Below are 14749 nucleotides of genomic sequence, written 5' to 3'. Positions count from 1 at the left end.
GTTTGTATTTTGCGCGGCGAGTTGTATTTTTGAATCCTAATATTCATTTTATCATGTGATGCATCGGAAAAAGGGGAAAAAATTCCAAGTGTGTTGAAATTGCTAAAAAAAGTGCAATTCCACAATTGTTTCTTGGGTTTTATATTTACTATATTCACTATATGGTAAAACTATTTTGGCATTAGGAGTCTCCAGGTCAGTATGATTACGCAGATACCAAACATGATGTGTTGTTTTTTTTTTTTTTTTTGTATTTAAGTGGTGAAAAAAAAATTGGAAATTTGAGTAGAAAACCAAAAAAACCCATTGCTTCTGTTTCCATTTTCCGATGCCAGTAACTCTTTCAATATTTGCGACACAGTGCTTTTTTTTTTTTTTTTGTGCCCTGAGTTAACATTTTTACCAATACCGTTTTAGGGGAGATACGATGTTTTGATTGAAGTTTTTCAATGTTGCAGCAGCAAAAAAAGCCTTAATTCTGGGGTTTCCATTTTTTTTCTTGTTACGCTGTTTACAGATTGGATTAATTTACTTTATATTTTGATAGATTGGCCTTTTACAAACGCAGCGATAGAAAATAAAACAATTAAAAAAAAAATGCATTTATTTGGTATGAGACAAAAGAGGGGGGGGGGGTGATTTGAACTTTTTTTTTTTTCCCCCATATTTTTTTAAACTTTTTTTTTTTTTTTTACTGTATTTAATAGTCCCCTTAGGGGACTTGTAGCTGCGATCGTCTGATCTGTTGTGCTGTACATAGTGCTGTTTCAGCACTGCTATCTATATCTAAAATCACATTCTCCTAAATTCCGGCTTTCACAGGTCAATAGTCATGACCAGCATGGAGGACTTCAGCAGACCCATCGGCTCCCTGTGATCACATCGGCGGTGTGCTGATGGCCGTGCGGGATGTATTGCCCCATCCGCCCTTTCGGACACGTGTTAAATTCTACTGTCAGAGCTTGACAGCAGCATTCAACGGGTTACCGGCTGTTAAAAAGCAAATAATGGCTGATCAGCCATCATCTGCCAGGTAAAACGCTTGAAGCAGCAGCGGAGACTCGGTGGTGGCTACAGGGAGTGTGAGCAAAGCAGATTGTTCTGTTAAGACAAACTGCAGCCAGGGGAAGCGAAAAACCCCTGTAGAGTATGTGCACACAATGTTTTTTTCAGGCGGATTCCAGGTAGAAAAGCGCCACAAAACATCCTAAAAAAAAAAATGAACCTATGAGCCGCCGTCCCTCCTGAGCCGCCGTCCCTCCCTTGTAAGAAGTGAGAATATTTTTAATAAGTAAATTGCAAATTTGCCTGTTTTTACAACCACTTTGCAATTTTTCCCATTTAATAAGATGAGACCATACCTTTAAGGGTATCTGCACACTGAGTTGTTTTGAAAAGTTTTTGGAGCAGAAATTCTCTATATCCTCTTCAATAATGGGGAGTTTCTGCACAGTTCTGCTCCAAAGACTCAGGAAAAAGCCCCCATGGCCCATACACCAACTCCGAATCCCTAATAGGGTACATGACAGTGTTTTCTCCATAACATAGTCCCCCACCACTGTATGTACAGACCTGTACCTAGTACAAGAAGCTGCGGGTGTCCTCCAGCCCTGGTGCGTGTCACAGGTTACCAGTCATTGTCCTGTATGACAGATCCACATTAATGTAATGTAATTGTATGAACTGTACTTTATATTAGGCGGGATCGTGTTTTATTGTATTTTGTTACTCGTCCTATAGTTATATACGTTGGTTTTGAGGACTCTCCGGAGACACCGGCACTGTGCATTCATAGGACGTGCCGTCAGTCATGATCTGCGGAGAGAGGAACTAACGCTGTCCTGTACGTCAGATCTTTATCACCTTTGCATGTCGGGGTTAGATGCAAAGCGTTTCCTTTGCCTTAAACCGATGAATGATAGTAGGGGCATTGTCCATGGAAATGAGCACTCGGTGGCACCTTAGGTCGTGATCACTGTTGTGCAGAGAGCCGGTCTCTGCCCGGCAATACATTTCAATTGAATGTGCGTCCAAGGATGCGCTTTCAACTGAGATAATGTGCTGCTGTCAGCGGCCCCCTGGACCGGGCTGCGATCGTCAAGGGGTCTACGGTGCCTGTGGACTGCATGAAGCAGCCTCAGTGGCTGCATGCAGCCTGCGGGCCATGTGTTTGAGACCCCTGGTCTATAGCCCATAAATCTGATATGAAAATATCAGCTACATAAACTGTAATATTATAATAATTACAGTCAAAATAATCTGTAAAAAGTTTCATCAACTTAAAAAAAAATCACGGACGGCATATTTTTTTTTTTTTCTGGACAGTCATGGAATTTCTGGATGGTTGGTGACCCTGGTGCCAATATGTCAATGGGTTCATGAATATCACGGATAGCACGCCGATGGCGTCCGTGAGCAGTTTGTGATTACCATTACATAGCTTCTCCTATACTTTGCAATTTTTTTTTTTCTTCATCTATATGTAAAAAAAACGCTGAAGACAGGAGCGGCACGCCGACCCAAAACACTGATGACACTTGGACCATATTTTTGCTCACAGATGTGTGAATGAGGCCTTAGAAGTTGCCCCAGGTTCTGTCCCTAGCAGGGGTCAGTAACTTGAAGGACTCAGTCTGTTGTGAAACTACAATTCCCAACATGCACAGACTTTCAGGGCTTGACTGAAGTTTTACAACAGCTGTTATCAGCAATCTGCGCACTCCTCTAAAGTATACCAAGATCTTTTGGGGCTACTTGAGGATTGGAGTTGAGAAACGCTGGTCTGTAGAGTAATGACTAATCCTTATCCATAGCTGAGATTCTTATTCTACCTAGATCACTTGTACCCATGAATCAGGGCAAATAGGGCAAAAGTGGAAGGACCGGTTTATCGTGTTTCCTTCTATCATAAGACTACACATAAGTATCACATGTATTCAGTCATTTCTGCCTAATGGAATCCGCTTATTTCAGTCCATCTGTTCTGATAACATCAGCAATAGAAAATTAAAGGGGTTATACACGATTAGAAGAACAGCGCCCCACCTGTCTACAGGTTGTAAGTGTTATTGCATCTCAACTCTATTCATTTCTGACACAACCCATGGACAGGTGTGGCGCTGTTTCTGCAATAAAGCAGCCATATTTTTCTAATTTCACTGTCAGATTTTTCTTGAGGTTTTTTTTCTTTTTGTTTTCCTGAATAAAGTATCAAATAGATTTCCAATTTCCCCTCATTTCTTATGATGCTTAATGGAAGTTGGCAGAAAACAAAATGCTTGATGCTCTGTATTAAATTTCCAGAGTTAATAAGCAAAGGTGTGTGACTCAATTTTACAATGTGATCCTTCTCGATAGTCTGCGTTCTGCAAATATTTTGAATGACCTACATTTATGTTTTAATGATTTTAAAGCGGTTGTAAGAGGATAAATAAAAAGGTTTTAAAGGGCTCAGACTGGTTAAAGGGAATCCATCACCAGGTTTTTGCCACATGATGTAGGGACAGAGACCCTGATTCTAGCAATGTGTCAATTACTGGGCTGCTTGCTGTAATTTTTATCAGCAGGAGGTTATCCCCAGAGGACTCGTAAACCTGCTACCATGTAGTCCTGTAGGTTATACAGAGTTCAGCATTCAGAGAACTGCTAGATCTGCAGGAGATAAAGCAGAATTTTTTTTTTCAAAACTGCAGCAAGCAGCCCAGTAAGTGACACATCGCTGGAATCAGGGTCTCTGCCCTGAAATCATGCTGTTCTCAGATGGGGTTTCAAAATCCCAGTGATAGACCCTTTAAAGAAGTAATATTCACCCCAACAATTCTCTGTAGCTCCCCTTCTGAGGTTTACCCTGTCCCTGCAGGTCTCTACTCCTCGTTCCTATATTGACAAATAGTGCCCCCTTAACAAATCATCATAAGTTGAAACAGGGGCGCCACTTAGCCAGTGACTGGTGCAGCCGGCATCTCTGCACAGACTGGGTAAGTATGAGATGGGGAGCTATAGGGTGTCTGTGAGATTGAGTATCACAACAGTCTCAGCCCTGGACAACCCCTTTAAGACACTTAGTAATCCGATTTAGTGACCTATCAGCCTCACCTTTTTTATGCTTTCATTGTCCTTGAATATTTTATAATGTCCTCTCCATTGTAAGTGGCAGCAGCGGTCACAAGCTCCACCAGTCTTATAGAGGGACGCTGCTATCAGGTGGCCCCCCCATTGTTTCTTAGCTTTGGGTATTGATATTAACGGGCCACTATAACCCTCAATCATTGGATAATAAACCTTGGAGATCAGGGATAGGGACATTAAAGCGGTTTACATACCACCCCTATAATGTATGGGGCATACTTCGCTATCTGTCATTTAAAGGAGTTATACAGGACTGTTTAATTTCTTTACTACAGGATTAAGAATTTACAGGCAGGTAGTTTCTCATTACCTGCCTGTTGTGCCCGCCGATCTCTGCTGGTACAGAATGGTCACAGACCGCTCCTGCCTGTGATTCTCCGGCTTCCGCTGACGTCATGTCCGCAGAGCAGCGGCTTCTCTTCCCCTCTGCTCTGTCGATGAGGTGTGACTGCTGACGTCATGCTGATTGGAAGCCGGCTCCCCGCTGCTTAACTGTGGGAAGCCAGCTGTCAATCAGCATGATGTCTGCAGTCACACCCCATCAACACAGCAGCCCGGAAGAAGAGGAGCTGCTGTGACAGCTGTCAGAGACCACTCTGAGCCGGCGCCGGGTAAAACAGGTCTCTTTTAGCAACTACCTGCCTGTTAGATTTTAGGTTTATAATATAAAAATAACATTGTCCTGGACAAACCCTTTAACTTGCTGCATGTGCTTTAGCAAAAAGTGAAGACGGATGGAAGAGAGGATAAGTAGAGGATCAGACTACACAGGTGTAGTCTGTAACCATGGAGACACAGGGTCAGACTACACAGGGTTTGTGTGTATTCTGTAGCCTTGGAGACGCAGAGGATCCAGACTACACATGGTTTTGTGTGTAGTCTGTAGCCATGGAGACGCAAAGGATCAGACTACACAGGGTTTGCGTGTAGTCTGTAGCCATGGAGACAGAGGATTTGCGGAGCAGATATAGATACAAAGCAGTGGGACACTTTTAATTGGGAATTGGCACCTCTGACTACCTATGACTGTATATGACAACCATCTGTCACTGTTTCAGTTGTGATATTAATTTGCAAACCTTAATGGGGCACAAAAATAAAACTGATGCAAATGTGCCCTGAAATTGTAAGAGATAATGCATGTATAAGGTGCAGAATAACAGATACTTCTTCTTTTTGCAGCAGTAACTCCTATAGACATGTGATTGTTCCCCTGTGAAAGAACCAGAAGTAAAGATGGGTCTGGTGTACTTGGTGGAGCCAGTCATGGCCATCTACTGCTTCGCCAGCTTTGCCAGCTTCCCCCTGATGCAGCAGTACATATACCAGAGGTTCTGGGAGGATGAGTTTAATTCCACTGTCATCTACGACGACAACATATCCCATTGTGAGACAAACCAGACCAACCCCAACTTCACACATCAACAGGTGAGAATGTAGGAATGTTCTTCCATCTTGGAAGTGCTAGAAGTCTGCCGAAGCGTTTATACCCTGTAAGATAATAAGAGCAATGGCCCCGAGCAGAGTACTGAATATGTACAGAAACCTATTGTAGAGAAAAGGCCATGCACGCATGGCTCTCTCCATTTACTTTTATTCTTGCCCAGTTATTTTTGTGGCTTGATCCATTCACTTCTATGGGAGTTCCATCCCAGCCTAGCACATTTGTGCCAGACTTTTTGGACTTTCCAAAGAAGTAAATGGAGAGGACTGTACATTTGTAGACACCTCGCCATTCCCAGCAGCCGTGAGACTGGGGCCGCGTTCTCCGTGCAAGTCTGCCACAATTATGTCATATCTAGCGTCCAGGGTGGGGATTACCCCTCACCGGGTCACGCTGTTAGTATAGCAGATCTAAACCTTCTGACCGCCTCTTTTATGGCTTCATTAAAGGGGTTTCTCAAATGTTGCTTTTTTATTTTTGAAGAATAAAGTGTTTTTGCAGTATAATACACTGCTCAAAAAAAATAATGGGAACACTTAATCAACAGAATATAACTCCAAGTAAATCAAACTTCTGTGAAATCAAACTGTCCACTTAGGAAGCAACACTGATTGACAATCAATTTCACATGCTGTTGTGCAAATGGAATAGACAATAGATGGAAATTATTGGCAATTATCAAGACACCCTCAATAAAGGAGTGGTTCTTTAGGTGGGGACCACAGACCACATCTCAGTACCAATGCTTTCTGGCTGATGTTTTGGTTACTTTTGAATGTTGGTTGTGCTTTCACACTCGTGGTAGCATGAGACGGACTCTACAACCCACAGAAGTTGCTCAGGTAGTGCAGCTCATTCAGGATGGCACATCAATGTGAGCTGTGGCAAGAAGGTTTGCTGTGTCTGTCAGCGTAGTGTCCAGAGGCTGGAGGTGCTACCAGGAGACAGGCCAGTACACCAGAAGACGTGAAGGGGGCTGTAGGAGGGCAACAACCCAGCAGAAGGACCGCTACCTCTGCCTTTGTGCAAGGAGGAACAGGAGGAGCACTGCCAGAGCCCTGCAAAATGACCTCCAGCAGGCCACAAATGTGCATGTGTCTGCACAAACGGTTAGAAACCGACTCCATGAGGGTGGTATGAGGGCCCGACATCCACAGATGGGGATTGTGCTCACAGCCCAACACCGTGCAGGACGCTTGGCATTTGCCACAGAACACCAGGATTGGCAAAGTCACCACTGGCGCCCTGTGCTCTTCACAGATGAAAGCAGGTTCACACTGAGCACATGTGACAGACGTGACAGAGTATGGAGACGCCATGGAGAGCGATCTGCTGCCTGCAACATCCTTCAGCATGACCGTTTTGGCAGTGGGTCAGTAATGGTGTGGGGTGGCATTTCTTTGGAGGGCCGCACAGCCCTCCAGGTGCTCGCCAGAGGTAGCCTGACTGCCATTAGGTACCGAGATGAGATCCTCAGACCCCTTGTGAGACCATATGCTGGTGCGGTTGGCCCTGGGTTCCTCCTAATGCAGGACAATGCCAGACCTCATGTGGCTGGAGTGTGTCAGCAGTTCCTGCAAGATGAAAGCATTGAAGCTATGGACTGGCCCGCCCATTCCCCAGACCTGAATCCGATTGAGCACATCTGGGACATCATGTCTCACTCCATCCACCAACGTCACGTTGCACCACTGACTGTTCAGGAGTTGGCGGATGCTTTAGTCCAGGTCTGGGAGGAGATCCCACAGGAGACCATCCGCAACCTCATCAGGAGCATGCCCAGGCGTTGTAGGGAGGTCATACAGGCACGTGGAGGCCACACACAATACTCAGCCTCATCAGGAGCATGCCCAGGCGTTGTAGGGAGGTCATACAGGCACGTGGAGGCCACACACAATACTGAGCCTCATTTTGACTTGTTTTAAGGACATTACATCAAAGTTGGATCAGCCTGTAGTGTGTTTTTCCACTTTAATTTTGATGGTGACTCCAAATCCAGGCCTCCATTGGTTAATAAATTTGATTTCCATTGATGATTTTTGTGTGATTTTGTTGTCAGCACATTCAACTTTGTACAGAACAAAGTATTCAATGAGAATATTTCATTCATTCAGATCTAGGATGTGTTATTTCAGTGTTACCTTTATTTTTTTGAGCAGTGTATATGGTAAAATATAATTCCCCTCCCTCCAGTGCTGTCTGTACGGAGTCCATACACTATAAAGGAGGGGAGGTAATGTACAGGGCCGCGACGCTTTATTACATATACATGTAACTACTACTTTTAAAATGATGATCCAGTTAGTAAAAATACCTTTAATAAAACTAGTTCCTGTAATTACTATTTGTTTCTATCCTTAGTCATGGGATGACATGTAGGAGGCAAACATGTGATTTATAATACTCTTTAGTCTTAGTTTACTTGGTTCAAATGTGAAGTCGGTGAATAATAATGTTTGCACACCGCATCAGACGCTTTGGTTCGCTGTTGGGTATAACTAGTGGTAGCATTAAGCCCCGGAGCATTTTCCGTTTTTGCATTTTCGTTTTTTGCTCCCCTTGTTCCCAGAGCCATAGCGTTTTTATTTTTTGGTCAATATGGCCATGTGAGGGCTTATTTTTTGCGGGACGAGTTGTACTTTTCAACGCCATTACTAGTTTTACCATATCTTGTATGGGAAAACGGGAAAAAATTTCCAAGTGCGGTGAAATTGCAAAAAAAGTGCAATACCACAGTTGTTTTTTATTTATTTTTTTTACCACGTTCACTGAATGCTAAAACTGACCTGCCATTCTGATTCTCCAGGTCATTACGAGTTCGTAGACACCAAACATGTATAGGTTCTTTTTTATTGAAGTGGTGAAAAAAAATTCCAAAATTTGGTTTAAAAAAAAAAAAAAAAAAAAAAAAAAAAAAAAAATAGCGCCATTTTCTAAGACCCGTAGCGTCTCCATTTTTTGGGATCTGGGGCCGGGTGAGGGCTTTTTTTTTTGCGCACCGAGCTGAAGTTTTTATTGATACCATTTTGGCGTAGATACGATGTTTTGATCGCCCGTTATTGCATTTTATTGCAATGTTGCGGGGACCAAAAAACGTAATTCTGGCGTTTAGAATTTTTCTCTCGTTACGCCGTTTACCGATCGGATTAATTCTTTTTTTATATTGATCGGGCGATTCTGAACGCGGAGATATCAAATATGTCTTTGTTGGTTATTTTTTTATTTTATTTTGAATGGGGCGAAAGGGGGGTGATTTAAACTTTTTTATATTTTTTTAATTTTTTTTATATTTTTAAAAACTTCTTTTTTTTTTTTTTTTTTTTCACTTTTTGCATGCTTCAATAGTCTCCATAGGAGACTAGAAGCAGCAATTAACTAATCACCTCTGCTACATACAGGGGACGAGCAGGTCCCCTGCATGCAACAGAAATGGTCCTGTGCTATGAGCGCCGACCACTGCTGCTGACCCTGGGTTGTCATGCCCACCCATCGGTGACCCGCGATCACGTGACGGGGTCGCCGGTGGGCGGGGCTTAGGACGCGCTTCCAGGAAGCGCGCGTTAAATGCCGCTGTCGGAGATTGACAGCGGCATTTAACATGTTAACAGCCGCGGGTGGATCGCGATTCCACCCGCGGCTGTTGCGGGCACATGTCAGCTGTAAGAATCAGCTGACATGTGCTCGATTCAGTGCAGCAGCCCTCACTGAACAGGGGGGAGGCCAAATGTGCGTACTAAGACGTCATGCGTTGTTAAAGGGGTTTTTCCATGAACAAAACTTAATTTTATTCACTAGCTATTGAAATAAAAATAAGATCCACAATTGGATGTGATTAAATAAAATGTTCCTGTGCTGAGATAATCTTATAAATGTTCCCCTGCTGTGTACTGTGTAATGGCAGTGTCTGACCGTACAGGGACATGATCTGATCATACCACAGCTCCTGGGCTGGGGAGAAAGCAAAAGATTAAGTTTTGTTGGTGGGAAACCCCCCTTTAAGGGTTACTATAAGTCATCACAGAGGAGTAGTAGTCGGTCTGTGCCTCACAATCATTGTCCTATATGACAGATCCGCATTACAGCTGGTGATTGTATGGTGTGTGTATATTATATTAAGTGTGTTATTACAGTTGTAACTGGTGCTATCATTAGATATTACAGCTCACCGGAGACACTGATCCTGTGTGCGAAACAGGGAGGCCATTGTTTGCAGCCAGTTCCCGTGAACACACAATCATCTGGGGAGAGAGGGCTTCATTTTGTCACATTGATAAAGATCATTGACCATATTTGCACTTTAGGGTATGTTCCCACCACTTTTTTTATTTTATTTTTTTTCCTGCAATTTTTTTTCGTGGAAAATACTACAAAAAAAATCTCTGAAGAAAATGATCAAAGAATTAAGGTACCAGTATTCATTTTCTATGTAAAAACAACTTGCTGTTCACATGCTCAGGCTTTTGAACTTATTTTAAACATTTCAGGCTTTCAAAAGACACGATGCGCTCATGGCCAAGATTGGAATAACCCTCTAAAATGGGGATTGGGGTACTTTTTGATTTCCATCTGAGGCATTAGGAAGAGCTAGTAATCTTCAACCCTGTTACCATTAAGAAAGGCCAACAACTTGGTAATTGGTATGGTATTATGTTAATAAAGCGCACCAACACCGACTAAGGCTCTTAAAGATGTGCGCAAGCGCCCTTTTCAATTGGCGTGATGGAGAAAAAGGCTCGGCAAACGTTCCCACTCTCCTCAGTACACCCTGACCCTTCTGTGTAAGAGTGTTGGAACTGGCCAGCATGGCCAAGGAGAATGTGCAAAGATCGACATAGATATTCATGAGAGATATAATTAGTGCTCTGCATGTGTTTTACCCCCCCTGCTTGCTCAGGGCCCCAGCACCCGGCACAATACTTACCCCTCCCTGTGCCTCCGCAGCAGCTCCTGCATCCTCTGCGGCTGCTGCACTGTGACTTCTCAGGTCAGAGGGCGCGGTGACGTCTGTACACAGCGCTCTCTCCTGAGCAGTCACAGCGCAGAGCAGGATGAGGCCGGCGACGCTGAGGAGTCCGGAGCAGCGGCAGCAGGTGAGTATTTGATTTTTTTTTATTATTTATTTATTTTTTTTATTATATGGAGCCCTGTGGCAATATAAGGGAGGGGGGTGAGGTGGGTGTGTGTGACATCCTGCATGGGGCAATATAAGGTGGGGTGACATCCTACATGGGGCATTATGTGGGGGGGGGGGGAACAGCCTGCGTGGGGCATTATGTGGGGGGGGGACAGCCTGTGTGGGGCATTATGTGGGGGGGGGACAGCCTGCATGAGGCATTGTGTGGGGAACAGCCTGCATGAGGCATTGTGTGGGGAACAGCCTGCATGGAGCATTATATGGGGGCCATTATTCGGTATAGAGCATTATATGGGGGCCAGTATTCCGTATGGAGCGTTATATGGGGGCCAGTATCCTGCCTGGAGCGTTATATGGGGGCCAGTATCCTGTATGGGGCATTTTATGGCGGCCAGTATACTGTGTGGAGCGTTATATGGGGGCCAGTATCCTGTATGGGGCATTTTATGGCGGCCAGTATACTGTGTGGAGCGTTATATGGGGGCCAGTATCCTGTATGGGGCATTTTATGGCGGCCAGTATACTGTGTGGAGCGTTATATGGGGGCCAGTATCCTGTATGGGGCATTTTATGGCGGCCAGTATACTGTGTGGAGCGTTATATGGGGGCCAGTATCCTGTATGGGGCATTTTATGGCGGCCAGTATACTGTGTGGAGCGTTATATGGGGGCCAGTATCCTGTATGGGGCATTTTATGGCGGCCAGTATACTGTGTGGAGCGTTATATGGGGGCCAGTATCCTGTATGGGGCATTTTATGGCGGCCAGTATACTGTGTGGAACGATTCACCGGTTTCTGAGCTATTGTGGAATTTACAATAGATATCACTCATGTAATGTAAGAAGTGAAATCTTTGCATTGTAAATATATATTATAATTTCTCTTCAGTATCTGTGACCATGGCTTGCCCCCCCCTAGTTTTGATCCTGGGTACGCCCATGTTCCCGATTGCACTGATGCGGTGGCAGTCGGTGATAATTTTTGGCGTTGATGTCAGCTGGCATCAAGTCAACGGGTTACCAACCCAGTAATACAAAAAAATGAAATTAAAAAAAAAAAAAAAAAACTCACACGAATGCTTTATTTGAATAAAGACTCCCCCACACTATCCCAATTTTACTGAAAAAAGAAAAAAAAATCGCCGTAGTCCAGAAATGGATACCTAAAAAGCATGAAGACAGAAATAAAAACAAGACTGTCCCTCATTCGTTCACCAATTTATTTGTAAAAAAACAAATGTTCGCACGTAGGTCCGCCGTAGTTCAACTTTCCGAGAATCCAGCTCCGGCTTCTGTGAATAGCAGTAAACTGCTATTCACAGACGTCGGGTACTGACGACAACTCTCATCACTGAGTCTCTCTGAGCGCAGCGGTTTGCTTTACCTTTGCTGGTTACCAAAAATAGCAGGGACCCCACGTCTTTATTTTTCAATTTATTCGCTTAATAAAAAGATAGTAAACTACACACACAAAACACTAATTACAGTGCTGGCCAAAAGTATTTGCATCCCTGCAATTCTGTCAGATAATACTCAGTTTCTTCCTGAAAATGATTGCAATCACAAATTCTTTGGTATTATTCTCTTCATTTAATTTTGTCATCAATGAAAAAAACACAAAAAGAATTGTCCTAAAGCCAAATTGGATATAATTCCACACCAAACCTAAAAAAGGGGGTGGACAAAAGTAATGGCACCCTTTGAAAAATCATGTGATGCTTCTCTAATTCTTGTAATTAACAGCACCTTTAACTTACCTGTGGCACCTAACAGGTGTTGGCAATAACTAAATCACACTTGCAGCCAGTTAACATGGATTAAAGTTGACTCAACCTCTGTCCTGTGTCCTTGTGTGTACCACATTGAGCATGGAGAAAAGAAAGACCAAAGAACGGTCTGAGGACTTGAGAAACCAAATTGTGAGGAAGCATGAGCAATCTCAAGGCTACAAGTCCATCTCCAAAGACCTGAATGTTCCTGTGTCTTCCGTGTGCAGTGTCATCAAGAAGTTTAAATCCCATGGCACTGTGGCTAACCTCCCTAGATGTGGACGGAAAAGAAAAATTGACCAGAGATTTCAACGCAAGATTGTGCGGCTGGTGGATAAAGAACCTCGACTAACATCCAAACAAGTTCAAGCTGCCCTGCAGTCCGAGGGTACACCAGTGTCAACCCGTACTATCCGTTGACGTCTGAATGAAAAGGGACTGTCTGGTAGGATACCCAGGAAGACCCCACTTCTTACCCCGAGACATAAAAAAGCCAGGCTGGAGTTTGCCAAAACTTACCTGAGAAAGCCTAAAACGTTTTGGAAGAATGTTCTCTGGTCAGATGAGACAAAAGTAGAGCTTTTTGGTAAAAAGCATCAACATAGAGTGTACAGGAAAAAAAAAGAGGCATTCAAAGAAAAGAACACTGTCCCTACAGTCAAACATGGCGGACGTTCCCTGATGTTTTGGGGTTGCTTTGCTGCCTCTGGCACTGGACTGCTTGACCGTGTGTATGGCATTATGAAGTCTGAAGACTACCAACAAATTTTGCAGCGTAATGTAGGGCCCAGTGTGAGAAAGCTGGGTCTCCCTCAGAGGTCATGGGTCTTCTAGCAGGACAATGACCCCAAACACACTTCCAAAAGCACTATAAAATGGTTTGAGAGAAAGCACTGGAGACTTCTAAGGTGGCCAGCAATGAGTCCAGACCTGAATCCCATAGAACACCTGTGGAGAGATCTCAAAATGTTTGGAGAAGGCACCCTTCAAATATCAGGGACCTGGAGCAGTTTGCCAAAGAAGAATGGTCTACAATTCCAGCAGAGCATTGTAAGAAACTCATTGATGGTTACCGGAAGCGGTTGTTCGCAGTTATTTTGGCTAAAGGTTGTGCAACCAAGTATTAGGCTGAGGGTGCCAATACTTTTGTCTGGCCCTTTTTTTGAGTTTTGTGTGAAATGATCAATGATTTGATTTTTGCTTCATTCTCTCGTGTTTTTTCCTTGCAAGCCAATTAAATGGAAATAATAATACCAAAGAATTTGTGATTGCAATCATTTTCAGGAAGAAACTGAGTATTATCTGACAGAATTGCAGGGGTGCCAATACTTTTGGCCAGCACTATATATCTCCTCGCTCGGCACACACGGACACTGATAACAATAGTACTGTTTTTTCCAGTACCGGTAAATTGGGACATGTGACGAGGGCCTTAAGAACTGCCCCATCTCTCCGCTGGATCGAGGTGCATGGCTTTATGCATTTACTTCTATGAGAGCACTGAAATTGGCCAAGCACACAATGCTTGTTCATCTATTTTTGGGACTCCCATAGTGGATGCCGAGACTAACACGTGTGGCCATATCGCCTTCCCCAGCAGCCGCGAGATGGAGCGCCTTTCTCAAGCTTAATGCGAATCTGTTGGATATTTCATAAGTGTAATTGAATCACCGGGTGACTGAGTTTGAGTCAGTCAGGAGGTTTATGACTATTACACTAATTTAGTATGTAGAAAGTTGCAAAGTTATTTCCTTTTACATTCTGTAGGAGAATAATACGGATGTACCCCTAGATATGGCTTCATTACAGGGGTTTCTGGAATTTTTGCTCTTTTAATCTTTAAGAATAAGATGTTTTGCCACATAATACAATTTAACCCCCTCCCTCCAGTGCTGTCTGTGCTGAGTCCATACACATAGTGTGTGCAATGTACAGGGCGGCCATAGCTCCTACATATATCAGCCAGTCCATGTAAAGCCACCAGCTTTGGAATAAGTGTAGTTCCTGTAATTGCTATATTTTCTGCATCTTTACAGTCCTAGGATTATGTGGAGGAGGAAAACATGTGATTGATTTACTGTCGGTGTGTAATGATCGCACACAGCGTCAGACCCTTTGTATATATAACTAGGACCTTCTAAAGGTAGCGCTAAGGGTTACTGTAGGTCATCTCGGAGGAGAGGCTGTTGATGGCTGATAACAGGACTTTCTGCTATGTTAGTATTCACACACTGTCTGAATGGCAATATACTGAACACATTTCATGCATTATTGC

At 43.6% G+C, this 14749-nt stretch overlaps 1 protein-coding gene across 3 annotated transcripts in view; it reads left to right on the top strand.

The window, feature by feature from the left end:
• SLC46A3 (solute carrier family 46 member 3) overlaps positions 1-14749 on the top strand; it is a 57927-nt gene that overhangs the window by 23758 nt on the left and 19420 nt on the right. For 2 of the 3 annotated variants that reach the window (XM_073662482.1, XM_073662479.1), the window contains exon 2: positions 5311-5556. In XM_073662482.1, the coding sequence (XP_073518583.1) occupies positions 5365-5556 (192 nt within the window). In that variant the 5' untranslated portion in view covers positions 5311-5364. The remainder of the gene's footprint in view (positions 1-5310; positions 5557-14749) is intronic. The other variant, XM_073662481.1, reaches the window with a different exon arrangement.

Source organism: Phyllobates terribilis, unplaced genomic scaffold (genome assembly GCF_046119375.1).
Source record: "Phyllobates terribilis strain yellow unplaced genomic scaffold, ASM4611937v1 Scaffold_2__4_contigs__length_985480577, whole genome shotgun sequence".
Lineage (NCBI taxonomy): Eukaryota > Metazoa > Chordata > Amphibia > Anura > Dendrobatidae > Phyllobates > Phyllobates terribilis.
The sequence above is the reverse complement of the archived record's forward strand: the minus strand, read 5'-3'. Positions and strand labels throughout refer to the sequence as shown.